This window comes from Barbatula barbatula (genome assembly GCF_947034865.1).
Source record: "Barbatula barbatula genome assembly, chromosome: 3".
Lineage (NCBI taxonomy): Eukaryota > Metazoa > Chordata > Actinopteri > Cypriniformes > Nemacheilidae > Barbatula > Barbatula barbatula.
The window spans coordinates 14,309,984-14,337,355 of record NC_136764.1 but is presented as its reverse complement, the minus strand read 5'-3'; the positions used below and the strand labels follow the sequence as shown (position 1 = coordinate 14,337,355).

Genomic DNA, 27,372 nt, shown 5'->3' with positions numbered 1-27,372 from the left:
ACGCTTTAAAGGGATGCTTCACCCGAAAAGGAAAATTCTGTCATCATTTACTCACCTTCGAGTTGTTACAAAACTGTAGAAATGTCTTTGTTCTGGTGAACACAGAGAAAGATATTTGGAAGAATACTTATAACCAGATAGATTTAGCCCCTGATTGACTACCATAGTAGGAAAAAAAGTGCCCCAGAACTGTTTGCTGTCCTACATTCTTCAAATGTCTTATTTTGTGTTCAACAGAACAAAACAAATGATAAAGTAATTTTTCCTACTGTGGGAGTCAATGGGGGGCAAGATCTGTTTGCTTATAAGCATTCTTCCAAATATCGTTCAGTGTGTTCATCAGAACAAAGAAATGTATTTATATTTAAGGTGAGTAAATGATTGCAGAATTTTCATTTTTGGGTGAAGTATCCCTTTAAGCGAGAATAAACACACATGTCTGGATGAAGGGCTTCAAGCAGCGCAAAAAATGAGAAATGTAGACAAATGTATGGAAAAATACATTTGCATAACACACACATATGGAATTTGCAGACTATAGTAAAGCATGCAGCTGGAAGCTTGTACTATACAACCAAAACTGCATTATACGTTTTTGAGAGGCAAAACTAGGAAGGGTAGTGCATCTGATTTGTTTGGAGCTCCACTATCTAATCTTGTTCTAATTTGAATTAATAAACAACAGGATGGTGTAATTATTGCTGTTTAAATACAAATCGAACACTTCTTTGTAACAATAAGCCTCAGTTTGCAAACAGCCAATGCAAAATCCAAATTTTTTAATTAAATAAACATCTTGGCATAGCTTTAATGATTCATGACACATCATACACGTGGTACAGTTTTCGCTCTTATTGGGTCAAACATCTGGTGATGTACAGACAATATTCTGGTCCCAACATAAATGGGTGTGTAGAGTACATTGCAAACAGATATATTCCACAGGGCCATCAAGCACCGAACAAACAGTTTATTTTGAATGAATAAACAGGCTGCCATCAGCATAAATGCAAAATACAACAACTTTAATTAAATGGCTTTAGCGACGTCTATATTTTGGGCACTGTCAATAATGGTCTGCTCAAATCTTTCGCCTCCGTGGCCGTGCGCACACGCAGGTATCCGAGGAGAGACATTGCATGCTGACAGTACTCCTCCACCTGTCTGATCTGCTGGTAGCTAAGCACAGTTCTCCAGGCGCTAGCCGCTTGCGTGGCGTTTCTGGAGGACACAATGAACGGTTTTGTGGAGGCGCTCGTTCCTGTGGTCATATTCATAGCGAAGATCTCAATGTCGTGGTTGGCTGAAAGGTTAATAAAGCGATAAATATTCTGAACAGTTTTAACAGGGTTTTCCACCAAGTCCTCATAACGTACTGTCATGTATTTTCCTTTAAACCAGCTGGGTGGATGAAGCGCAGTCTGTAGAGTTTTGGACATCCGCTCGCAGATGACCTCCATGGCTCCTATGGAGTGATAGTCCGAACCGTCTTTTTTGTTCACTTTATGGTTTGCATCCACGAATGGCATACGACGAAGCTTGGGGTCTCTGCTGCGTACCACTTGCAAATTCTCTCGGATAAGTCCGTGTCTAGATTTAATCCTGGAGTTTGCAACTGCCCTGGGGTCTCGAACCAAATGGATTACTTTTAGATTCAAAGAGGGGTCCTCCATTAGAGGGCCCAGAACATTAATATCCAAAATACGCACTCCCTTGATAACTATAGTGTTATATTTTAAACATTCCTCCTCCAGAAGTTGGAGGTTCTGCGGGGGGCATTTTTTACAAACTTTATCATCCACCATCCCCACTACATCTTTCCTATAGGACGAACAGAGAGGGTATGAACAGATGACTTTATTGAGAGTGGCACCGAACAGTCCAAGAGATGTTATGTTCTTTCCCCCAGGGGTGTTGTACAACTGAAAAACAGAGAAATCACATCTGTAAAGCGAGCTCAGCATGTCCCTGGCAGCTCCTTGGAGAGACACAGCATCCCCAGGGTATAGCTTTTGCCAAATATGCCACATCGGTTCATACAAGAAGAACACATCAGGGTTTTGGTTGAAGAGCTCCCCAAAGAAAGAAGACCCGGATCTCCAAGTGGTCAAGACGTACACGAGCTGTCTTTTCTTCATCTGTGGGGCTTTGTAAAGGAAACGGACGTCTGATCTGCTTTGAAAGCTCAGTCCCTGCATAGGCTGGTTGCATTGCTGAGGCTCTTTGGTCCATTTGTAGTTAGCCAGGTTCAACATAGTCAAAGCCACCAGCAGAAAATAGGCGAGAAATATGATTATCTTTTTCCTGCGTAGCACTTTCATGACAATGCCGGGGTTGGCAATTATTTTGGTGTGGTTCCTCGTGCAAGGCTTGTGTTTCCTTCCAAAACCAGCATTCTTCTCCCATGGTGGTGTGAATTTTAGTGGGTAGGATTTGTTTTTCATTTAGGACACGTGACAGCCAGTGATGTCCGAAACAGAGCTGCACTGTATTACATCCAGTGACGATGACACGAGAACGCGTGACATCTGCCCCAAGTCCGTGTAATCGATGATCGATTAGGCGGAGCGTGGGAGACGATGGGATGCCAGTATCCAAAAGAGACGAAACGAAAACAAACCGCACTGCAATGCGCAGGGTTTCATTCGGATGCAAGACGAGGAATTGCGTTCATATCGTACAACGGGTCACAAAATCTGCACGAAGCAATTTCAGTTTATCTCACCGATAGACATCCTCTGGAGATTCATCCCGACGCGGCCATAGCAGCAAAACGGGGTTACGATACGCGGGTCCAGGCCACGGGCTGTAATAAAATGGCTATATACGTTTGAGTTCACAAAGAGATTACTTCAAAAAGATCCTTTTATATACGAAGAATCAAGCGAACGTAGCATATTCCGTCAAAGTGGTACCCAGCTCTCAGCTCTGTTGTCCAGACGTACGCCCGCCGTATCTAATTGAGACAGCACGATTTCAACGGAATAAAGGAACACACGCTCCGCCTTTTCTAGGCGCTGATTGGCTGAACGGTGAGGTTTGGGCGCTTTTTAACGATGCCATTGGTTCGCGTCTACGTTTGTCAAATATCACTGGAGAATCAGACCGTAATAGCAACATGGTGTTTCTAGTGCTTTATGTCACAAAGTATAAATTCTTGTGTTGTTTCGAGACGTCGTTCACCTAATGCGTAACCTATTTTTTTCGTCTAAAAATCTGAGTGTATCTATTTAGGAAATCGTTATTTATTATTTTGACCATAAAAAGTGGGACGGTTTCAAGAACATTATGAAAAATAATTATGGAATAATTGCGAAATAAAGGTAGAAGTAATAATAATAATAATAATAATAATAATAATAGTCTTAATAATAATAATAAAGAAACAAACTTCAGTATTTTAAAATTTTCATTCAATTATTTTCAATTTATTAAGACAAATTCTTTGAACTTGAGATTGCTATATAAAATCGGGCTTCCATAGCTATAAGATTTTTGTTACTGTATATAATAAAATATTTCTACACATTGATAGTAATTTTACACCAATAGACATCTAGTGCCTCTTTTGATTATTCTTTGTAGTTGATGCCCCCTGCTGTTCTGTCTCAGTGTTGCCTCGACTTCAACAACATTAAATGAAGCAAACAAGCAGTGATGTAATGTAACGAAGTAAAAATATTTAAGTACAGTACATAAGTATTTTTTGGGAGTATCTATACTTTACTTGAGTCTCCATATTTCTGCAGATTTTTACTGAACAAAATGTATACTTTTACTCGATACATTTCCGTGTTCGTTACTACATAATAAAAGCATAGAAACAGTACTGAAATAGACCAGTCGGCGATCCGCTCACCGTGACGATGTTGAACCAATCATTGGTTAAAGCTCAATGCGAAAGCGCAATAAGGTGCTTTCCGCGGTTAATTTCAACACACGGTTTTTAGGTGCTGCTTCTTTTAAAGATAAACAGCAAATGTTTCTGTTTCAATGAATTATCAAATGACTGGTTTGTTACTGTAAGGGAAATGCAATGAAATAAAGATGTAATGGACAGATTTGCTGATTTTGTTCCAAGTTGTTCTCTTAGAGGATAATATTGGAGTGGGAGGGGACTATCCTTTAATAATGTTGTAGTTTAAAAAGTAAAATTTTAAAGATGTGGTCTCTAACCTTTTATATATATATTTATATTTTGTATTTTGACAGTTTAGCAATTTGGCAACATGTTGTTCCAGATAAAACTACTGAGCTTGAGAAATTTCTATTTTTTATTAAAGAGAGAAAGATAGTTCACCCAAACATAAAAATGATGTCATCATTTGCTCACACTCATGTCATTTCATACCTGTATAAATTAGACACAGAGAAAGATATTTGGAATAATGTTAGCAATTTTCAATTATGTTAAATATTTGACTGCCAAAAATGAATTGGTAGTACGGTGCTGTTTGTGTTCCTAAATTCTTCCAAATATCTCACTTTGTGTTTAACAGCACAAAAAATACAATATTTTCTCCTACTACGGTAGTGGATTATGTTACAGAACAGAAAATTGCTAACATTATTACAAATATCTTTCTTAACAGAACAAATAAATACATTTTAAACAACCTGAGGGTGAGTAAATCATGACAGATTTTTCATTTTTGAGTGAGCAATCCCTTTAACATCGTTTGCTTCAACGTTACTTTAAATACTTAAGATTTAATATAAAAAGCATTTTGATACTTAAGCATAATATGTATGCGTTACTTTAAGACTTTTACACAAGTTAGAAGGTTACTTTTACTTCTACCAAAGTATGTTCTGGCAAGATTTTTGTACTTTTACTCAAGTATTACTTTAATGTAGTACTTTATACATCACTGAAAACAAGAACTAAGTTGCATTTATAAATAATGCACATAACATAAAAGGATTTTGGCAGGGAACTAAGAAAACGTTATTTTCACTTTATCATGTATGTAGAACATCTGCACTAGACCAATGAATACAGAGAAAGGGTGGTTAAAGAGAGATGCATGAGTCCAGCTGGTCATTCTTTTGACCCACTCAATAAAAGTTGCATTGAACGTGTAGGATTGTTCTGGGCTAAAGAAATGTAAGTGATGTATACATATTCACACATTTTCAGTGCTGTTGAGTTGCAGATCTGTGGCTTCTGTTACCTGCACGAGAAGAAAGAATCGTGGCCCTAATGTCAAGAGAACTCCCAAGAAATGGGCCATTTTGGTGGACCAAAAAAAAACAAAGAAATGTGAAATGGGGTGAGTTTTGTTTCACAGTTTAAGGGACCTGATACAAAAAAGATTTGACCAAAGAATATTTTCAAATCCTATGTGTACTTGCAAAGTATTACAGTACATTAAGACTGTAATCTGATATGATATCGCCATTATCGAAAAAAATGTCAATCACACAGTTTCTTGATATAATCTCAGTTGATAACCGGTGCAAATAGATTTGTGTAATTAAAAACAATTCAAGGGAGAATTTGGTATTTTTTTTCCAGTCATTTCAATGTAAATAAAAGTGTGCCAATTTATCGATATTCATTTATCAGTATTAATATTGTTCAGTGTGAAATAAAAATTACTGTAAAGTTTAAACAATAAAACATGCTTCATCACTTTTTAAAATTCCATATCTCATTTTCTCATGTGAAATAAAATTATATTGGCTCTGTCAGGAAGCATCCATGTAACCTCTATATAACATGCACAGCCTCTGTGGGCCGCAGTCCAATGAAGTATTCTATTAAAACAAAAGGAATTATGGGTGTAATATATAACCTTCTCCCTGCCATAAGGGCCTGGGTGATGTGGTAACCGATCCTGTTCTGACGGTGATAAATAATGCAGGTGGCAACCCAGAGGCCAAGTCTCTTTAAGGAGTGAGCTCCGTATTGAATGTCGGTGAAACAGTCTTGAGCCGAGAAACTATTGACTTGCTACCTGTTTTCCAACCTGTTCATTCTTGTTTGTTCAAAAGGACCTTTTAAAACTCTGGAAAGAGATTAATAACCACTTTCTTATTTGCTATGGATTACTCAAAGATCTTTTAGTGCGTTGTTGCTCGGATCCCTTGATAAACAGGAAGTGAAGAGGCTTTGTGAGTGGTAAGGTTGCTACTGTGTGTTTCTTTAAGAGTTTCTTTGTGCACTGTTGAGTCAGCGTATTTCTTTGTTGGACTTTTCAATTTGATTCTGCTGCAGAGATTAATTTCTATACATTACGTTCATGCTTTGCCAGAAGCCTTTATCCAAAAAGCAACTTAGAGTGCATTCAAGGTAACAAGGTAACACCTTTATCAGTATATGTGTTTTCTGGACGTCAAACCTTTGACCTTTGTGCTTTTAACGCAATGTTATAGTAATTAAACTACATGAACACTAGTAATTTAGTTGTTTTCCTTAAATGCTTACATTTCTGACGCTTTCCATTCTGTGATGTATACAGTCTTTATCATCTTTTCTACATTGAATTTGAAGTGCATGTTGACTTTAGATATGGTAGATCTCAGCAACTTTGAGACTCACAATGAACCGTATAAATGACTTATTGAATAGTTTTCATTACACTTTAACGATTTTGTTATTTTGGTAATTAATTTGTGTGACAAGATGAGTTTTACTATGTGTACTGTTTTTAAAAACATGCAGGTTCTGATGTTTTGTTATCCATCACTAGTGATTTCAACAGAACTGTAATTCATGAAGTAGGATATTATTTTCCAGCTCGTTCGTTGTGAATAGGTTGTGAATCCGTTTTCACAATCACCAAGTCAACTTTTCCACAGATAAGATCCTTTTACGAGGTAGGAGGCTATTTTAAGCTAATGTACTGTTCAGGTAGAAAGCGCCTCCTATCGCTGTCCTTTCATTTTTCATTCAATCTGCCTTTTAACAACAATAAAACAGTTCTTGTTACATACATTAAGAGTATCTCCAAATTCAATGAGATTTTGGGTGTGTTTGCGTAAGATGTGTGTATGTGTGTTAAGCAGAAAGTGTTACAGTAAACGAAGCCATTAAGATGGATACTATCTGGTAATTACGAAATAAGATAAGATAAATAAGATGTAAAGTTCTATTTTTGCAATCCAGAGACATGTTATGCAGTCTTGTCAGCTCATATGTCACAGTTTAGTCAGGTAGTACAGTGTTTTTAAGGCAGGGCTGTACATGCTACAAAAATATTGATGTGTGGGATACAGTTTGGCAGGTGGATTTTCACAGAGCCACTGTTTGTGTGTAGTCTGTTTGTCGATGTGTCCATGTCCATGTGTATGGTTAACTGATGGCGCACCACTATTTTTCCATTTTATTTAGTTTTGCAATAAGAATGCTTTCTGGCTGAATCCAGAAAGCATTTGTGAGTTATGGGAAAACACGGAAGAAATCATGAAAGCGGAATTCTACTATTTTAATGTTCTTTGCTTGTTCTGCGCGTCTATGAGTGATTGAGTTGCACAGTTTTACATGTTACAAGCATAACACTTGTGGATTATACGTATATACAGCCCTATTTTAATGCTCTGAAGTAAGGAAGTAGTAAATGACATGACAGGTTCAGCTGACAAAGCATTGGGTTCGATGTTAAACGTTAACCTCGGAGCTGTCTCAGTATGAAGCCCTCGCCTTTAGTAGACATCATAGAGGCCAAAGGTCTTTTAAATTGTCTTTATATGAGTAAATGAGCACTGCTTCACTCTGAAAGAGGATAGACTACGTTGTATAGAAGAAGAAGACACATTTTAAAACCCAGCATCTTGTCTTTTTCTGCTTAAATTCCAGCTGAGACTTGCAGAAGAGGGAAAAGTCAAGGAGAGAGGTACTGTTTTCAGGTTGACATTGGTGGGGCATTAATGCAGCTTTGATTTGATGGTGATAACATATAGAAATCAATAGATGAATGGTTTGTATGTACAATGGTCTGTTCAAGATCTTTGTATTTTTTAGTTACAGGCTAAAATGTGTATGAAAGGGAAATCGTATTTTTGCCCTTACAAATTCAACGTAGTTTAGTAATGAATATAATAAAAACTGCAAGGAAATGCTGATGGAAAATGCTGATTAGATAGAATTGCATGTAACAAGAATGTACATTTTCCCAAACTACTCGACTGTATATTATGTATTGTCTTTCAAAGCCACCATAGGCTATATGGAACAATTAGCTTATCATGAAAGAGATACAGCGGTGTTCAGATAAACAAGGTTTTCAATGTCTCTGTCTTTTTAAAGGTCTTTTGCATGCTGAGAACTGCTGTGAGGAGGTCAGCATGGAAAACAACGTCACACAGATCTCCCGAGAGGACCTGGAAGACCTAAGGGACGCTTTCAATAAAATCGGTCAGTGCTTTTAAAGCTTCTTCACACACTGACTGTGAACTGTGTTTTTTGGTGTGTAAAATGAGGTTGAATCACATGATTGGTGGTTGTGAGTTGTCAAATATTACCAAAGTTTACAGTAAGTCAATACATACTGCAAATTTGTGTTTTAGGGCTAATTGTCATCCCACATATGCGCACATAATGTTTTTATGGAATAACAGCGGTAGGAATGGTATCAAAGGTTGTTTGTGATGATAGATTAAACTTTGCTGCTATACTTTTTTTTATGAAAATTTTCTTTTGTCCTAGATATTGATAACAGTGGCTACGTAAGTGATTTTGAACTGCAAGAGCTCTTTCGCGAGGCCAGCTTTCATTTACCGGGATACAAGGTTCGGGAGATTGTGGAGAAATTTATAGCTGGCGATACCAACAAGGACGAGAAGATCAGCTTTGAAGAATTTGTTGCAGTATGTCGGATGTTTGTTTGTATACTGTTTGTTATCTTATAGTAAGATTTTGATCTTAAAGGGACAGTGCAGCCAAAAACACAAATTGAGACACATGATGAAAATCTTTCGTCAAGCTTTTAAATCTAATTAGCTTTTTTGTACATTAAAATATGGTTCATTTGCACCAAGTTTTCTTATTGGTCAGAGAATACCAGCTGCACCTGAAAGATGTTTGTAGGTGACTCACAAAGATCACCTAACTTCTATTTTCAGATATATCAGGAGCTAAGAAGTAAAGAAATAAGAGAGACATTTCGCAAGTGTATCTCCAGGCGAGATGGGATTCGATCATTCGGTGGAACATCAAAGATCTCAAGTGAAGGAACACAGCACTCATATTCAGGTCAGGAGAGACACTTGATCTGGCAGTCATATATTAAAGTCAATATAAAAGCAAAATGGTCATTATTTACTTTTTTTACGTTATGAAAAAATAAACTTATCGTAAATATGTGCACACCATAATCACTCTTAACTTGAAACATTTTAATCTTCAAAAATTGTTTTTTAAACTCGTATTTGTAGTTCCATTCTAAAATGAAATGCTCACTTTTCGCAATCCAATCTTTCAAGTTTGACAAAATTAAGCATATATTCTCTTATAGAAGATAAGAGTATTATGAATTATGTTCTAAAAAAATTTATTAAAAAACTATTATTTGTTTTATGTAAATATTGTTTAAATTATGTATTATAATGCTTAACATTATGAAATAAAACATCAATAAAGCAACTTATAAAAGCCCATAGCTATAGTTTCACAACAAGATGCTCCTCAGAATATATGAGTTTGGCTCTGAGCAACTCCTGTTTTAATTCATGTAATTTCCCACTGCTACAGTAGACAAGAGCAAACCCTATTTTAATCGGTTGAAATTACATTCAAAAGTGTATTAATGACCTCTGATATTAGAAGACTGCGTGTCTCTAAACGTGCCTTCATCTTGCAAATTTTTTGTCTTTCAAACTATTCTCAGATGAAGAGAAAGTGGCTTTCGTGAACTGGATCAATAAAGCCTTGGCAAAGGATCCAGATTGCGAGAATCTCATCCCCATGGACCCAGAGACCGATAGTCTTTTCAAATCTGTTAAAGATGGAATATTGCTATGGTACAGCTATGTTTCGCTGCTCCTCCCTGAAGTGTGTTTTGTTTGTTATGTTGTGAAATACCCTGAGCTATTAATGAATTATTCATGGGAGTTACTGATGAATGGGAGTTCATGTTTAACAAGCTTTTGGCTATCTCTCTGCAGCAAAATGATAAACCTCTCCCAGCCTGACACTATAGACGAGCGGGTCATCAACACAAAGAAATGCACGCCATTCACCATGACTGTAAGCGCTCTCGCTTTTGAAAGATTTAACAGTAAAAGTTCACCTCATGGTCTTTGTTTCTTTGTTTTTTTTAACACTGAATCATTCTAAAATGTAGGGTTTGTCTTGTCCAACAAATCTTGTCCAGCAATGCTCCTTAGCTGTTTCTAAATTCATATAACAAAACAACCTCATACTTCATGGCTTAAACGTAATCATGCAAATTTTAGAGGACAAGATCAATTCTGACAACAAATAAAGACACATTGTTTATATTTCTCTTTGCCCTCTTTTCCATTTCAGGAGAATTTGGTGTTGGGACTCAACTCAGCTTCAGCTATCGGCTGCACGGTGGTCAACATTGACGCTCAGGACTTAAAGGCAGGAACTCCTCACCTGGTGCTCGGACTGCTCTGGCAAATCATAAAAATTGGCCTGTTCGCTGATATTGAGATCTCTCGTAATGAAGGTCATTTGCCTGCTGTAGTTTCCTGATTTCTGTGATTATCTAATGATTAGGATGATAATTGCCACCATAAATTAATCAAATGAGTGTGTACGTGAGCGATTTGTTTCGTTTAACACACATCTTTGCATTTGGGTGTGTGCAGCTCTCATTGCCTTGCTGGATGAGTCAGAAGAGCTGGACCACCTGATGTCAATGTCCCCCGAGGACATTTTGCTGCGGTGGGTCAACTATCATCTCAGAGCGGCTGGCTGGCAACCAATCAGAAACTTCAGTGAAGATATCAAAGTACATGTCCTGTTTGTTTCCAGTTTGAGTCAGTTAGTTTTATTGAACAGTAATGACCCAAATATGTGACATGATCTATAATCCATACTTACTTAATATCATATCTTTAATGTTGATCTCGAAAGCATCTGCTGCGTAAAACATCTGCTAAACATCTCAAATGTTTTACATACATTCTAAATCATAAACATCTTACAGACATTTTCTAGATGTCTATATGACATCTGACAGGAGGCATCTTTTCTAAGATGTTTAGCGGTTGTTTCTACACGGCAGATGTTTTCCAAATCACCAGATCTTTAGCAGATGCCTTACAGACTTACCTGCGCTAGCTGGGAGAGATGTATCCCAGATAACACAGGTACATCTGAAAGATGTCTGGCAAAGATATGGAAAGCAGCTGCTGTGTTAAAATATCCAATAAGCATCTTAGAAAGAGCAGTTTTACATTCTAAAACTACTTAGTGGTTGTCCTGCATCATCAATAAACAAACTACAGTTAGTTCAGAACGCAGCTGCCAGAGTTCTAACCAGGTCCAGAAAATACGATCACATAACCCCAATGTTACGAACCCTTCACTGGCTACCCATTAAGTATCGTATTGACTTTAAAGTTTTTTTAATCACTTATAAAGCCTTAAAGGGTTTAGCCCCTACCTCCCTAACAGAGCTTCTATAACACTACATCCAATCACGCTCTCTAAGATCTCAAAATGCAGGACTTTTGATAATACCTAGAATAACTAAATCCACCAAAGGGGGTCGAGCTTTCTCATACGTAGCACCTAAACTCTGGAATAGCCTTCCTGATATTATTCGAGGATCAGACACACTCGCCCAATTTAAATCTAGATTAAAAAACGCATCTTTTCAGCCAAGCATTCACTTAATGCAAATATGCTAAATAAACCACCAGGAGATGCTGACATTAGATATTATTTACTAGAATAATTGGATTTATTATATAAAACACCATGTAGTGTGTTTTACCCTTTCTTGTGTTTTTCGTTTTTCCCCTGTAAAGCTGCTTTGGAACAATGCAAATTGTGAAAAGCGTTATATAAATAAAATTGAATTTAATTGAATTAAAATTAACATCTTACAGACATCTATTAGATGTCCGTATGACATCTGACAGCAGACGTCTCAGAGATGTAGTGCAATTGAGCTAACAATAAAAAAATACGTCTTGCAGATGTAAATGCAGACATCAAATAGACCTCTTTCCAATGTACTGTATGTGTCACAGTTAATAAAAGTATACTTTTACATGATTAAATTACAGGCTTAGAAAAGAAGCCTTTTTTTAAAAGATTAAGCCCTTGATCTGGTTTGACAAATTTTCAAGTAATGTCCATGTTAGTTCAAATCAGCTTGTATAACGAAGCCTTTTCTGCTCTTAGGACTCCAGGGCGTATTTCCACTTGCTGGATCAGATCTCACCGAATGGAGGAGGGGTTGATGAGATGAGGATTGACATTGACATGTCTGGTCTGAATGTAAGTCGGTCTGAATGTTTAGTCGATGGTCTTTCACTGTGTCAGGGTTTGCTCTGCCACTTCATGGCATGATTCAGTGCAGATAAGAAAGAAGGTGGTCTTATTATGCCTAAGATCGATTGCTAAAACAACAAAGTGAATGTGAACATGAGCACAAAAGAAAACAAAACAAGAACAAAAGGGTTCTTGATGTGTAGCTCAGCCGTTTAAACTTTCATACAAATCTTGAATCAGTAAATGATTGTACTGTAAGTCTTTATTAGAAACTTGTAAGTGCATTCGGAGTAACCAATACATCACTATAACATCATACAGGCATAACCTATTTTTCAGGTTTATAAATGAAATATGGAAGTGACTCAGAACGTCTGTGGGAAGGTTAAATGTAACATTTGGGGAGTTTCGCCCATATATCGTATCATTATTGTGCGAAGAACGTTCATTCATCACATGGTGGCAGATGTTGATTTAACACACTGCTGTGTCGACTAGACTACATCTGTTTAAAAGCAAAGCTTTAAATCATTCAGCTTTTAGGCAATGTTAGTTTGATTTAATAACTCTATCTTTCAGGAGCGTGATGATGAAAGGCGAGCAGAGCTCATGTTGAAGCAAGCGGATCGTCTGGACTGCAGACAGTTTGTCACTCCCCACGATGTTGTTGCAGGAAACCATAAGCTCAACATGGCCTTTGTGGCCAATCTTTTCAACATGTACCCGGCCTTGAACAGACCCGCCAGCAATGGCATTGATTATGCAATTGAGGGTGAGCTGTTTTATTTCATCTGTGTATTACGAAAAGTGATACGCATGTGGGACTGTTTGGGGTGTAATAGAGTTTGCTGACTGCCTGTGATGAATGATGCTGAATTATCTTTGGTCCACATCTGAATTCACATCCTGGCTGGAATATGAACCAGACTAAGCTGTGATTTTCTTTCTATTATAGGAAACCAGGTCCGTTATGTTTATAATACACTGTTAATGACTCACTGGACCGTTCTTTTGAAGACCAAGTTTGCATTGTGTGCTTTAAAGTACCTTTAGTGTTTACAGTGGCCACCAGGGGGCGCTCTGTGGCTGCACAGAATAATGTGTGTGATGCATCAAATGTCACACCAGTAATTGGGGGGTATTGGGTTCATGTCAGTCTCAGAGTCTTTTTTTATCTCTTACAGTTAATCTGATTATTTTATGTTCTTCTCCACTCCGACTCCCTCTTGGTTTAAAAAATAAGTAGATTAAGAACTTTAAAAAGCTTTTTGAAATATTATATTTGTATATACAGTGTTTTCTTGTTTTTCTGTACTGATTTTGAATAATTAAAGAAATACAAATAATTGTTTTGCTCCATCCATGAGACTTAATTCACTCCAACTGATGTTATAGCTGATTGTGACAAATGTCTATTATGTGAAGAGAATAACAAATTCTAGAAAAAACAAGCTGCATACAATTCGAACGAAGTATATGAATAAAAATGATATCTGTCTTTTTGCAGGGGAAACAGGAGAAGACAGAACATTCAGAAATTGGATGAATTCACTAGGCGTTACTCCATATGTCAATCACTTGTACAGGTAATGTTGTCATTTGATAAGCTTTGCATCAGTGGAAGGGTTTTATACTGTAGTTGAAGCACCAGGAATGCAAATGTTGGCCCTGCAGTCAGCAACTAAAACAATACAGGCATAAAAAAAAAACATAAAAGAGCTTTGTTTGATTTTATTTTGTTATTTATTGTAGTAGACATAGTAGAGAGCTGAAACTAAAATGTATTATATAAAATCCATCATGATTGTAATTATAAGTGTATACTATATATAAACTTATATATAGTATACTTATATATATAAACTTACTTTCTTATAAAAGTAAAGAATTGTATTTGTCTTTTATAAATAAAATCTAAAATCACATGCATTAATGAGGAATATTGCTGTTATTCTAATATTGTCCCCTTTTAAATTATAGAATGCCCCTAAATGCAAAAGATTCACATTAAAAGAGAGACCAGAATTGGTCTCTAAATTGCCGGCCTCCTTAGACCTGGAAAACGTAACAAAATCTACCACGCAGAATACCTTACACTTGATTTTCTTCAGAAAAGTAAACATGTAAAATCCCAGGGACTCGTTGACAAAACGTTTGGGGAAGTCAGGCTTAACCGAAAGGTCAGAGGTCTGACACATGATTGCAGTTTGTGATTTTTTGTAGAAAAATTGTCTGTTTCTTTACAGTGATCTGCATGATGGTCTGATCATTCTTCAGTTATATGAGAGGATCCAGGTACCTGTAAACTGGGCTAGAGTCAACAAACCGCCTTATCCGATACTGGGCTCCAATATGAAGAAGGTTCGTACAAGCTCAACTTTGGGTTTACATATTAAAAAACATTAAATAAGAATATAAAGGTCCGGTTGAACGCGCAGTTTTTGTCAATCTCATATTAATCTTGAATACCTGTGGTGTTGCATATTTCATATCTTTGAAAATTATGTAGTTTGATCACATTTATAAAAGATAGATACAGCTCTAGGATTATTTCCGAAAACAGACGACATCCCGAGCACACAATACATCATCGCATTATCCCCCTGCATACTTATTTTGATTCACTATAAGTTTGTGTTGTTTACATCATGCACGTATGTGCCAATTGCCAACAAAACACAGATGTTTAGCAGATGTATGACTTAATTTGACTTACCGCTTGCAGTTCATGTCCGGCATCTTTGGTGCTGGGACAGCTCCATCTATCAGTTTCAAATGATCTGCAAATCCAGCGTTATATCCACCGTTTATATAACGAAATACTACGTTATACGTCCAACCTGTTTTTTGACAAGTTGAACATGTCAAGCATGAAAAGCCAGCACGTTTAACATTGTAAACAAGTCAGAAGTCATGAAACAGCGTTATATCCCACTTTTAATAAGTGAGATGAGAGATTTAACTCCCAGTTACTTCAGCAGTCAAAACTATACCAATAATAATACATTTGTTTCTGACGGCAAATGAATGTCTCCGCACTGAAACATGTTGAATTTCTGAAGTGATTTACACCGAGCTGCCTCGGTTCAGAATTTAAAATGCACACACTATTTGTCAAAAAATCATATTTATTCATAAAGTGCTATTGTCGGGGTTGAATTATACGTGTAATGTTAATTTAGCTGACATATGTTTGTTTTGTAGCTTGAGAATTGTAATTATGCAGTGAACCTGGGGAAAAAGGAAGCAAAGTTTTCCTTAGTAGGAATTGGAGGACAAAATATCAATGAGGGAAGCCCCATGCACACGCTAGCATTGGTCTGGCAATTGATGAGAAGGTATTTCATTTACACTGAATAAAGAATCACTTCTTGATACTAGACACATGTGTGTTGTGATTAATATTTAATTATACTTTCTATTACTATCTCTTGCAGATACACACTGAAGGTTCTTTCTGACATTGGTGAAGGAGAAATAGTGAGTGATCAAATCATTATCAACTGGGTGAACAACACATTGCAACAGGGACGTAAAGATTCATGCATTAACAGCTTCAAGGCAAGTGAACACTCAAATGGCTGTCTTTATAAAATAATGTCTGTGTAAACATATTTCTTATATAAGTTGTCATATTTGGTTTACAGGTAAGAATTAATGAACAATTTCAACTGAAATTCATGAATAACTTACTGATATACATTTGTAAAACATTGCAAATACATTGCATTACTTGACTCTACACATTTTTACTTCATAGTGATTCATATGAAATATGCAAAGTGTTTATGAAACTCCCCTCAACCATCGTAAAATTCATCATTTCAGGACAAATCAATCAGCACCAGCTTGCCAGTGATCGATCTGATCGACACCATCATGCCAAAAGCCATCAAATACGAGATGGTGAAAAGCGGCGACATGACCACAGAGGACAAGCTAAACAATGCAAAGTATGTTCTTCCACGGTTCCTCATAAATTACCCTGATACACATCTGACACCAAATTGCCTTTTGTCTCGCCACCGGCAACCTTCTCCGTATCTGTGTCTTCCTCTTGCAGATACGCAATCTCCGTGGCGCGAAAAATCGGAGCCAAGGTGTACGCCCTGCCCGACGACCTTGTGGAGGTCAAACCTAAGATGGTGATGACAGTGTTTGCATGCCTTATGGGAAGAAGCTTGAAAAAAGTGGACGGCTGACCTTTTTTGAAGGACGTTGCACACTGCACGTTATTGCACTTTTCCTTCCCTGCACTTTCCGTCTGCATCGCACACCTTTTGCGTCTCCTAAACTCATTTTCTTTTCTTTCAATATTTCTTTAGGCCTTTGATGAATTTACAATGCGTTCATTTTAGCATATTTTATTAATGGCACAGTGATTATGTTAATCATTTAATTCCTGCTGACTAAGATAGCTACTGCATGGAGACGTCCCGCACGATTATTTAAAAACATTCTTTAATGCCTTAATATCTGTGAATCCTATACGTATTTAATTTCCATCGACTCATTAAAGTGATTCTATAAATTGGAGCCAGATTGTAAATAGTTGTATATTTTGACTTAAATAAAGGTGCCCAGAAGAAATATTTAAGCCAATTAAATCTTGTTATTTAATCAGGTTTAGATGCCGCTGGCGACCTGCTTTGGCTTGCGGTCAAACTCATGATGCGTTCGTTTAGTTTTGGATCTCAGTCTAGACAACATTTGTTCATCAAGGGAGCGTGTGATACTGCAGAGGATATTATACTCTGTGAAAGCAGTGTAAATGCCAGAATGTTAATCTTTCCAAGCCATTTCAGCTTTCCAAATAGACAGAAATAATAATTTAATCAGCACCCACATCATTTAACAGTGGCTAGAAATGCATTTATGAAAAACAAACCCTTTTCTGAGCTTGGGCTCCTGTTTACACTTCTCTTTGCCATGTAGTGGGTTTGACCAGCTCTTTCAATGTAATTGTAAGCTTTCCTCTATGATAACCAAGCCATCACACACAGATGCACTCAGATTTATCCAAGAGAACATTCAGTGCCGAGGATCTGTCCCTCTAGACACAGCGGATCTTGGTGTATATTATCCACTTAACAATCAGTCTATTAACAATTACATGTATTGTAATATTACCAGATTTGAATATTTGAAATGGTGTGCAGTAATGTTGGTCCTGTCCAATGTGCCCACTCTTGGCATACCAGTTTTAATGATAAAACTTGCAGTCTTGCAAAGCGTTACATTATAATCTCCCTGCATCATGTAAAGAAGGAAAAAATTATATTAGTTGGAAATTCGAAATCTTTTTTTTTTCTTGGAATTTGATTAATATATATATATATATATATACTGATAAAAGTAAAAAAAAGTTGGCACACTGCAACTTTCGGTGGTGTTTACACAGCCTACAATACTAAGCTTTTTTCATTGTTCTCATTGAGGGCTCTCATTAATTTAAATGTGGACACTGTTGTTTACTTGCTGCTGTAAGTGTCAGGACCTCAGCAACAGTTATGATTTATTAACTCAATAATTAATAAAGTGCATGAGCTGAACAGTGCCTATTTCTGATAGCCTGGTATTCTGTACCCTATTATAATATTTCCCTAAACTACATTATGGAAATTCTATTCATTTTTTCTTATATTCTGCATAAGGTGACAGAAATAAGCCGTGGACTTTCTGTAGTAACCTCAGCAAATACATTACAAATATTACTCTGTACTTCATTTTGACAGCATGTCATTGTGTCATCTTCAATCTTACTTCACTCATCACAACACTAGATATATTAAGACAAATGTCAGATTCAAAGGCCAACATGTCCACGTCTCTTGCGCGTAAATGTCACCACCCCCCAGCTACTGCAAATGACAGAGTAAATGCCTGCATTTTTAAACACTGTTTCTTTAATGCTCTGCAACAGCAGAAAGAACTTCATTTTCAATGTCCAAAACCGAGAGCGTCACTGAGTACATGTACATGTAGTCAAAAATAGAAAACAAACCTACATAAGAAAGTCTTCCTTAAAAACTCAAAGAGGATTTTTTCTTTTAAGACAGCACATTAATGTTAAAACACTAATTCTAACTTTAAGATATAAATAAGACCCCAGTAACACATCGTTTCTCAGAAGCACCATAAATCATTGCACCATACCAAAGTGCTAAATGAAATATAGAGTTTTTAGCGTATCCAGACACATGGAACGTTCCGGCCTGTATGTGCTCTCTGTGTACATCAGCAGCGTATGTTCTTCAGCACTCCCAGATCTCTTTGCTTCTTGGTTCTAAAAGCCATGACAAAGTTAAGGGGGGAAATGACACCGTGTCCCTGATCATTGGTTTGTCCCATGACAATGTAGTTCAGCCCTGAAGAACCAAAACAAACAGGAAAGTGTAACTGTGTTACATACTGTATTTTAGGAGAAACAAAGTCCCTTTTTGGTTATTCTAACAATAAAAAGTCCAAAGCAAATCGCTGTTGCCTTGTACCGCCAAATTATTCTTCCTGCACATTTTAAACAAATTATTCTATGGCACACTTCTAAGACTTTCCTCCAAATAAAGTTGCTTACAGAGTTTCCACGCTGTGGCTAAATATTTCAACATTCAGAGATCACATACCATGCATGCGGTTGAAGAAAATTATTATTCTAGCTGTCCATGACTGGAGGAAACCATCAGAGACCCTCTCCTGCGAGCGTTAAGTTACACACCGTCACACAGAGAATGCCATTTATCCTTTCTTACATTTCCCAAATGGAGCCAGACTTGGCTGGAGGTTTTTTTTTTTTAAGTTGTCTACCGTATTACACCTAAATTAAGTGTAAACATGAGTTCACACAAAAATATAAATTCTGTCATAATTTACTCCTAATAGAATGCAATAGAAGTGAATGGTAACCACTTGTGTTTGGTTATTTACATTCTTAAAAATATCTTCTATATTGTGTTCAGCATACAGGTTTGAAATGACAAGCAGGGTGAGTAATGACAGAATGTTTTATTTTTGGGTGAACTACTTTCTTCAGCTTGAGTTACCGGTGATATAATGAGTTCTATCAAACAATCAGGGTTTTTGCTGAAGAATCCAGATTAAGGTTAGTATAAAGACACTTGCCTCTTCTGACCAGAGGGCAGTTTTTACAGAGGACCGTGACTTTGGTGCTCATAGTTTTTCCAGCCTGCTGGATGGCTAAACTTCCTTCCTTATAAAGGTGCATAATGGAGAAAGTGGCGAGGATGCTCTGGTCCCTCATGGTGGCTGAGATAAGGGTGGCGGTAATCACTATGAAAAAACAAATGTATTCACTGAATAATGGTTTCTGCTTTAAACAAATGCATCAAATATGTGTGCATGGTAATGTAAGGCATGTACAGTTTTTTCTCAGCGCGCTGCTGTCTTTCCTGAGCTCAGCAGTTTTACTGCCACCGCAATTTAAAAAAGAGCTGAGTCTCGGTATCAGCCCGAACACATTTTCTATCCACACGCATTATTATTAAGACAGAGACCATGGCTGAGAGGCTTAGTTAACTTTAAAAAGTTAAAAACCAGCGATGTACATTATTACTGTTGGTTCATTCTAGTTTTAGCTTTGTTGTTGTTTAAACTTCTATTTCACATCATTTTGATGCTTTCATATGAATAATTGAAGTCCAGGAATGATAGTTGTAAAAGTTATTAAAATAATTTTAAAACTTACTAAAAAAGGGGTCCCAAAGCTTTTTCATGCATTACATTTATGTAATTATTATTGTAAACAGAAAAGATTCAAAAACAGATTTACGAACATAAGACTTCACTGCTAGACTAAACAAGTCATTTGTTTCAGTGCTGTGATAACTAGCATAAATTTCTTTAAATTCTTGCTGTTATTTGGCGTTACAAAAAAACATTAAAATCGAAACAACGTCTTCTTACCGAAGTTACTCAAACAGTAATGACTTTCAATTGTTCCAGTCCTTTTGCATTTCTGCTGGCAAAGATCTTCAGAATAAGTAAGAGCTTTCAGGAAACAAGAGCACAAAGATTGGTTTTATTGCTTTAGATAAGGTGATGACCGATTCAAGAACATTCTTACAGTAATACACTCAAATAGAGCATAACACCAACCACAAGTCACATACATTTATTTCTGTTAAAACACTTTAGTTACAGAATGGGACTGCATTAGTCATCCCATGTGACCAGCCTAATGCGTTCCATATGAACCAAACATAATAAATCTACAATACATTCCAATGTCATTACCTACATAAGGTCATTCCCATAATATACAGCAGTTTAACAACGAGCTGCTACTTGCATTCTTTTTCTGAAATGAACCCTTCTAGGTTTCTTTCAAACTCACCCATGGGTCGTGCGGTGGGTGGGGAGGTGCTGGCGGGAGTGAGGGGGGCACTGACTGTGCTAAGGCTCCTCTGTTTAAACTGGTAATGACCAATGAATCCATCGGCAGTCAGACTCAGATCGGAAATAAACTGGACAAGGAGATGATTGCTATCAGAATAGACAGGGCTAAAGAGGAGTAAAAAATATATATAAATATACAACAAACAAACAATACACGTGTTAAATCTGTAATGGCCTAATCTTAAAGTAGGTGTGCAGTACATTAAGAAGAAACTGCCTTGAGATTTAAAAATCACACACTTGAGCTTCTGTGTTAAAATGTATACACAACAAGCACTGCAAGCAGGTGGTTAATGGTGTATTGGAGCATGATGATGAACTGAGGTTCTTACACGGGTGGGCTGTCTCCACAGAACTTGCCGATCTTCTGTGACTCATTCATTTCTCCCCCATTAAACACAGCCACATGGTCATAGCGGCAGTAGCTGTCTCTCTCCACGTCAAACTTCTCAAACTTCAGCTCAATGATCTGAGAGATTGAGGAATCGTGTAAGTTCCTTCCCATCAGAACAAAGAAATGTATACAGGTTTATAAAACTTGAGGGTGAGTGAATGATGACAGAATTGTTTTTGGGTGGAGTATCCCTTTAAAATATGAAAATTGACTTCGATTCTGAAGCCAAGTCTTTCAAGTCTTCTTATGTAGGCCTACCCTTCCCTTGCAACTATACATTTTATTGTGGTATGTTACACCCACTATTAACAATCTATTTAATTCATAAAAAATAAATTTAAGCATTTTCTTCAAATATTCTATTTAAATGCCACCGATGATACATAAATCAGCTTACTATAAAAATTGACTTTTGAGTAAAGTCACCTGGTCTTGAGGGGCAACAATATGCCAGAGACACATTACTCCTGGAGGGTAGTCCCTGTCCGGCCAGTTAGGGGTCTTTATCGTCCCAACAGGTTTGTCCACATGACCCCCACAATACCGATCACCTTTCATAGACAAGCATTAGATGACAATACATTACTTTTTAAACTGAAATACTGTGATGCATAGCATTGTATACAAAGATTGTATGTAATAGTAACAGGGTCCTAACCACCTCTGACACTGAAGAGGACAAGCCCTGCCCCAGAATTACGATCAGTGATTGACATTTTCACCTGGAACTGCTACTTATTATAAGTGTCCCTCCCCCTTCTAAATAATCAGTGATGGTTTTGAAGTGTTATATAAAATGTACAAGATTCACTGTATCATCACATAAAAAAATCTTTAAGATTTTCTATAGAGGTGTTTACAATTCAAATAAGAAGAAAGGACTCATGAGCCCTTATGAGCAAACCAGATCACTGCTGAACTGAACTCACTTTAAATAGCACAGGGAAGGGCCACTTTCTATATTGGGATGGTAATGAATTGGTATAGTCTTGTTACCTCTTTCATTTGGGCGAATCGCTGAGTATGCAGCTAGGAAACCACTCCCAGCCGTGTTGGCATCTGACAACATGACCACTTGCATCTTGTTTCCATTGGTGACCAGCCTGCCAGGTCTTGCAGTCCCACAGAAGCGGCCGAGACGCTGACCATTGATGTGGCCATCGTATATATCAACGTAATCATATCTGCAAAGATGATCACTCTCAAGGTCCAGAACTCGAAACAAGAGAGAGACCACCCTCCCCTGAGGGACCTAGAGAGATGATTCAGAGAAATAAAGAATAAAATACTTATTAGGGTGAAATATACACAGAGCATGATGTGAATTATTAAAGAAATGGTCTCCAAGCATGTTAGAGGTCACACAACTGGATATTAAAGACATTTTTCTAATAATTGGTCATGCTTAGGTGCTTACTTAATCATTTTTTCTTTGAGCTTCCTTAGATGAAAGATGTGCTATTACCTGGATTTAAATTATTTCAAAGGACTGTAATATCCATTGAGACATGGGTCGGTAAAGCAACCACACAGTTATTGTTTTCTTGACATATAAAACTTCTTAATTTCTATTTTTGTGTTTTTTAATACATTTTTCAATAACTCTATTTTTGACAGACATATGGTAGGAAATATTGTTTATAGAAAAAAATCACATTCACAGAAAGAATATGCATTGAAGACTGATAACTCCCACACGTCTCTGTCTTACTGTAATTCTCCACACGCATTTGTTGTTGGGTGGGTATACGCCGGGATACCCCTGACTCCCGATCTGTCCCGTGCCTCCAGTAAAGTTCCCACCACATGTAAACACCGGCCTACAGCAGGGAAAATACACGTATTCAAAAAGACTTCCATTACAGCGCTATTTTACGTGCCTTATGTAATCAATTACACTAACATAGCCTACAGTTGGTGTAAAATGGGTATTATTTCGATATGAATTAGATGTTATACTAGGCCTATATACAAAAAAGCAAGCATCTATTCAACTACTTTTTTTAAACACTACGTGGTTTTATCTTGAACTGCTGTATTTTACATAATTTGTTGTAGCGATGTATTCTGGTTCTAGATATTTGTTTTGTTATAAGGTCAGTTGAAGTTTCACATACCTTCGTCTTTGTGCAAAAATGCTAGTGAACAGGAAAGCGGGCGCAAAAATCCAGATTATAATCCTCATTGTATGAGGCGCCTTTGCAAAAATGAGACATTCAGAGAGAAAGAGAAGTGAAATCTCCAGAGATATTGCTGACGGACTCCTGCTCATGAATGTGCTGTTTGTTCTGCTCGAGCGGGAGGGAAGAACTTGCACTGGAAATAAAAACAACTTGTTAAGTTTTAAAACGGCTGTTGTTCTCTTTTATCATGCAATCAAATGTGTTATAATCTTAACCTCGCGTTTAGATGCGCAGTTTTAGATTTTAACAGTTTTAATTTATTTGCCTTTATTTGGATCACTCAACCTGTTTTTAGGCATGAATTTTATTTTAACAAACTTTAACATTTATCAGCGAGTTTTAATGAAGTACCTTCATTTACCGCATTTTACTCTACACCAGGGGTGTCAAACATACGGCCCGCGGGCCGTATCCGGCCCGATAAGGCGTCCAATACGGCCCGAGGGAAGATTTGAAAAATAATACAAATATGAAATAAAAGTTTATTATTATTTTAATTAATTTAAAGTTTATTAATACAATCAGGTTTTCGCTGCCATATTATGTTTTGTTTTATAAAATTTTTTATTTTATCATTGATCATTTAATTGGGCTTCTGCCGGAACCCCTAACAAGCATGCGCATTCTAAAGCGCCGCCTACATTTCGAAAACAAAGTCGGCTAAGTTGTGCGGCAAGGACTAGTGATTTTAAAATGTCCAAATAAAGAAAACTGACGGAAGAAGACGTATTTCTTCTGTGAGTTCAACGGTAGGCCGGTTTAATCTGCTCACAAGCCGTGGCTGTGCAAAACGAGTACAATATTAAACGGCACTATGAGATATACGCAGAGAAATATGATAAATACACTGGACAACTTCGAAAAGTCAATAATTTAACTTTAGCCTCGGAAAAAAGCAGTCAATGTTCACAAAAAGAACAGAGACTGATGAAGCTGTAACGCTATTTGATTGCCAACGAAATCGCAGCGGGATCAAAGCCGTTTTCAGAGGGAGAATTCATCAAGAATCGGTAATGAACATTAACAAGTCCAACCTGCGCTCTCGACTCACAAACAGACAGCTAAATGACATCATGAGATTGATGTGGTTGAAGAAAAGAGATGTCAGGAATTAAAATCATAATGCAGATGCGATCTAGATCTTTTGTTGTTAAAGGAAATTTCTAGTATATATTTAATGTTCATATCCAAAGTGAAGTTGTACTACTGTACTAATTGTTAAATATGTTAAGGCAGTTTTTCCTATTAGTGAATTATATTGTATAGCTTGTATGGTTCATATTTAATGTGACCGTCTGTACACAAATAGAGTCTGTTGCATTTTTGTCATTACTAGTTTAAAAAGTATCTGACAAAAAATATTCATATTCAAAGGAAAGGGTTTTGATTGCCTTTACCTAAACAAAATAGTTTTTTCAAAGAGGAATAAGAGTGTTATTGAACCGTTCTGAGGATTTATTAAATGCACCTTTTACAGAACAGTATGTCTTTCTAGTTTTTTTGCTAATTCATTTGTAATTTGGTGCAATATGGTTTAAAAAAGGTGATTCGGCCCGCACATTGTCACTTTTCTCTCCATCCGGCCCTTACCCTAAAATGAGTTTGACACCCCTGCTCTACACCGAAACGATCGAGTGAATCCTGGTTAACGCTTGATGGAAGACCACTAGATGTCTACCTTGCACAAGATTTTATGAACATTTCTGGTCTTGTTTTTCTAGTTTTATTTCAACACACTCGAATATAATTTCAATAGTGTAAACTGATTTTTTTATTTTGTCATTTAGATTTTAGAATTGGAATTACAAATATAACCACAAATTTCAACTGTTTATCGGTTTCATATGCTGTCATAACATATTGAACATCTTTTTGATTTCTTAAGGCCATTGATCCTCGTTTTATAAAATGTATTGATTGTTGACATTTTCTTTTACATGAAGTTACAATGATAGACAATTTGATCACAACTAAAATTCCCAAAGCAGTCACTGGGTTTATTTTGCATTTCTATGATAAAAAGACCAACGACGTATTTCTAATTATTTCTGAACTAGTCTAGAAAAAAAACTGGAAACAAATGTGACCATGGTTTACATACAATGAGAATAAGGAATGTGGATAGATAATACAGTTTTAAAGGAATGCAAACTATGACAACAGTGAGTTGTTGTGAGTGCAATCTTTGAATGCAGACTTACAAATCTGAGAGTGACATACACATTTTGAAACACTGTGACACCTATGAAATCATTTTCACATTAAATGAATCGAAGCATGTTGTTCAGATATTGATATGTATATATATGATTTTACCATTTATCTATATTTAAAAAAAATCTATACCGTATAAATATGGATACATTTTTATTCCTAAAGGTCATCCAGACATAAGCAGCAGCATGAATCCCTCTCCAATGTACAGCAACCAGCAATGTGCAACATGTTGGTGAAATTCTTCCAATAATCTCTCGATTGACCATTGATTGATCGTTTGGAATTGGGTATTACATTCAGATTTGAGCAATTTCCTACTGACCAAATGTTTGCAGATTGCCCTCTAGCATACATTGGCCAACCGCGAAATGAGGATAAGTGATTTTTACGATGCACTTACAAAGCCTTATTTATTATGCTTGTCCCGGAGCCCTGGCACTGCCTTTGAATCGGCCTCTGGCACTAAAAACAAGGGCTTCCATTTGGGTTGCAGCCATTCGGTGGATTAATATTAGGCTTAATGGAACGAGATGTGGCCATACTGCCAAGTGTGTGACATATAATTCATTAATGCAAACTGTTGGCCCAAGTGAAAGCAGTGACCTAGTAATATTTACTCAAACGTAAATTAGCATCTAATGACTCAACTACAGGTATTCTGTTCAAAGGGGAAACAACGTTGGACCTGACAGGAATCAGAGTGGGTATTAAGGACCTTTGCTGTGCTCAAGATCAAATTTCAACATTTTTGTCTACATCTTTATCCAGATGTTGTTCTTTCCAAAGCCCGTTGGCAGCTCCAGAATGGATGTCAGTCTGAGTTTATGAGAATTAACTAGAACGTCTTGACTGACCCTAAACAACTGACACGTAAACAATTACGGGCAAATTGAAGGACCATTCGCTGCCTTGTCCATGGCGCTTGAGTTTCAAAAAGGCACATGGAAGTCATGATGAAGACCATTACATGGTTTGTTTTTATATGCAAGGGTCCAAATATCATGTGTCAGGTTATGTTTCTACTCGAGTCTGTGTTATGGGGAAGCCAGTTTTTATTTCCCTGGATAGTTCGTGAGAGCCTGTCGGTATGGCAGTCATATTGAACAGCCTTGGTAAATATTCTTGTGCCCAACCCCCCAGTAAGCTGGTTTTCATTCATACTGTTATCTGAGCCCACTCCTGAAAGAAGCAATGCCAGACGCTGCTAAAGTGTTTGATCTACAGCTTTAATTGATCAATATATATGATGGGAGACTAGAAAAGGCAAAGTAAAAATAGGTTCAAGGATGAGAGGAGATATGGATTTGTATTATTTTAGTCCTAAAGCCAGATTTTTTGGAAGCAGCGTGGCCTCACACTGAATAAAACGTTTTTACCTGGCTCAGGAGGAGAACAGGATAGCACACAGTCACAACATTATAGTAGCAAATCTGATGTAAGTTATTGAGTTGCACCTGTTCAGTATTGGGATTTAGTTTAATAAAAAACTGGCTTTTACCAGTAACTAGTGCTGGGGATTTAGTTATAATGAGATCTCCTGCTAAAATTGCATTTGTGTTATTGAAATAAAAAAGGCAGATGTGAACATCAAGAATGTAAGAAAGAAATGCAGGAGTTATGAGAACTAAAACCTGTGAGAAGACTCAACAGTTTTGTTTTTAGCTTTCAGGAGAGAATGTCATCTCAATACTTCTACATTGTATAGCAAAAACATAAAAATCTAATCAGTCTTATGGACATTTCTAACTCAG

At 36.9% G+C, this 27,372-nt stretch overlaps 3 protein-coding genes across 4 annotated transcripts; 1 reads left to right on the top strand and 2 right to left on the bottom strand.

Moving 5' to 3' along the window:
* Positions 1-1,010: 1,010 nt before the first annotated feature.
* On the bottom strand, positions 1,011-2,981 carry chst2a (carbohydrate (N-acetylglucosamine-6-O) sulfotransferase 2a). Its single transcript, XM_079451631.1, has one exon. It carries the CDS (start codon positions 2,442-2,444, stop codon positions 1,050-1,052), a length of 1,395 nt encoding a protein of 464 aa, XP_079307757.1. The 5' UTR covers positions 2,445-2,981; the 3' UTR covers positions 1,011-1,049.
* Positions 2,982-5,888: 2,907 nt separating this feature from the next.
* pls1 (plastin 1 (I isoform)) lies at positions 5,889-17,015 on the top strand. Of its 2 annotated transcripts, none has more exons than XM_079453358.1 (17): positions 5,889-6,124; positions 7,802-7,838; positions 8,252-8,359; positions 8,651-8,811; positions 9,067-9,196; positions 9,831-9,963; positions 10,108-10,189; positions 10,472-10,637; positions 10,780-10,922; positions 12,326-12,421; positions 12,995-13,187; positions 13,923-14,001; positions 14,662-14,776; positions 15,620-15,753; positions 15,853-15,976; positions 16,244-16,368; positions 16,479-17,015. In XM_079453358.1, exons 3-17 carry the CDS (start codon positions 8,290-8,292, stop codon positions 16,615-16,617), a joined length of 1,890 nt encoding a protein of 629 aa, XP_079309484.1. In that variant the 5' UTR covers positions 5,889-6,124; positions 7,802-7,838; positions 8,252-8,289; the 3' UTR covers positions 16,618-17,015. The 2 variants fall into 2 exon arrangements, with proteins under 2 accessions (XP_079309484.1, XP_079309483.1); XM_079453357.1 differs by lacking the exon at positions 5,889-6,124 and adding an exon at positions 6,144-6,295.
* A 1,293-nt stretch (positions 17,016-18,308) lies between these two features.
* pcolce2a (procollagen C-endopeptidase enhancer 2a) lies at positions 18,309-23,533 on the bottom strand. Its single transcript, XM_079453873.1, has 9 exons — positions 23,339-23,533; positions 22,933-23,041; positions 22,218-22,473; positions 21,648-21,772; positions 21,160-21,296; positions 20,766-20,932; positions 20,336-20,419; positions 19,535-19,702; positions 18,309-18,783 (listed from the first exon to the last, which is right to left on the bottom strand). Exons 1-9 carry the CDS (start codon positions 23,491-23,493, stop codon positions 18,653-18,655), a joined length of 1,332 nt encoding a protein of 443 aa, XP_079309999.1. The 5' UTR covers positions 23,494-23,533; the 3' UTR covers positions 18,309-18,652.
* Positions 23,534-27,372: the final 3,839 nt, after the last annotated feature.

Coding starts and splice junctions, on each gene's coding strand:
- chst2a (XM_079451631.1), bottom strand. CDS start 2,444: ATGAAAAACAAATCCTACCCACTAAAATTCACACCACCATGGGAGAAG.
- pls1 (XM_079453358.1), top strand. CDS start 8,290: ATGGAAAACAACGTCACACAGATCTCCCGAGAGGACCTGGAAGACCTA. Junction 10,923..12,325: donor ACTTCAGTGAAGATATCAAA/GTACATGTCCTG, acceptor TTCTGCTCTTAG/GACTCCAGGGCGTATTTCCA. Junction 14,002..14,661: donor TATGTCAATCACTTGTACAG/GTAATGTTGTCA, acceptor GTTTCTTTACAG/TGATCTGCATGATGGTCTGA.
- pcolce2a (XM_079453873.1), bottom strand. CDS start 23,493: ATGAGCAGGAGTCCGTCAGCAATATCTCTGGAGATTTCACTTCTCTTT. Junction 22,474..22,932: donor AATGCGTGTGGAGAATTACA/GTAAGACAGAGA, acceptor TCATCTCTCTAG/GTCCCTCAGGGGAGGGTGGT. Junction 21,773..22,217: donor GATTCGCCCAAATGAAAGAG/GTAACAAGACTA, acceptor TGTCTATGAAAG/GTGATCGGTATTGTGGGGGT.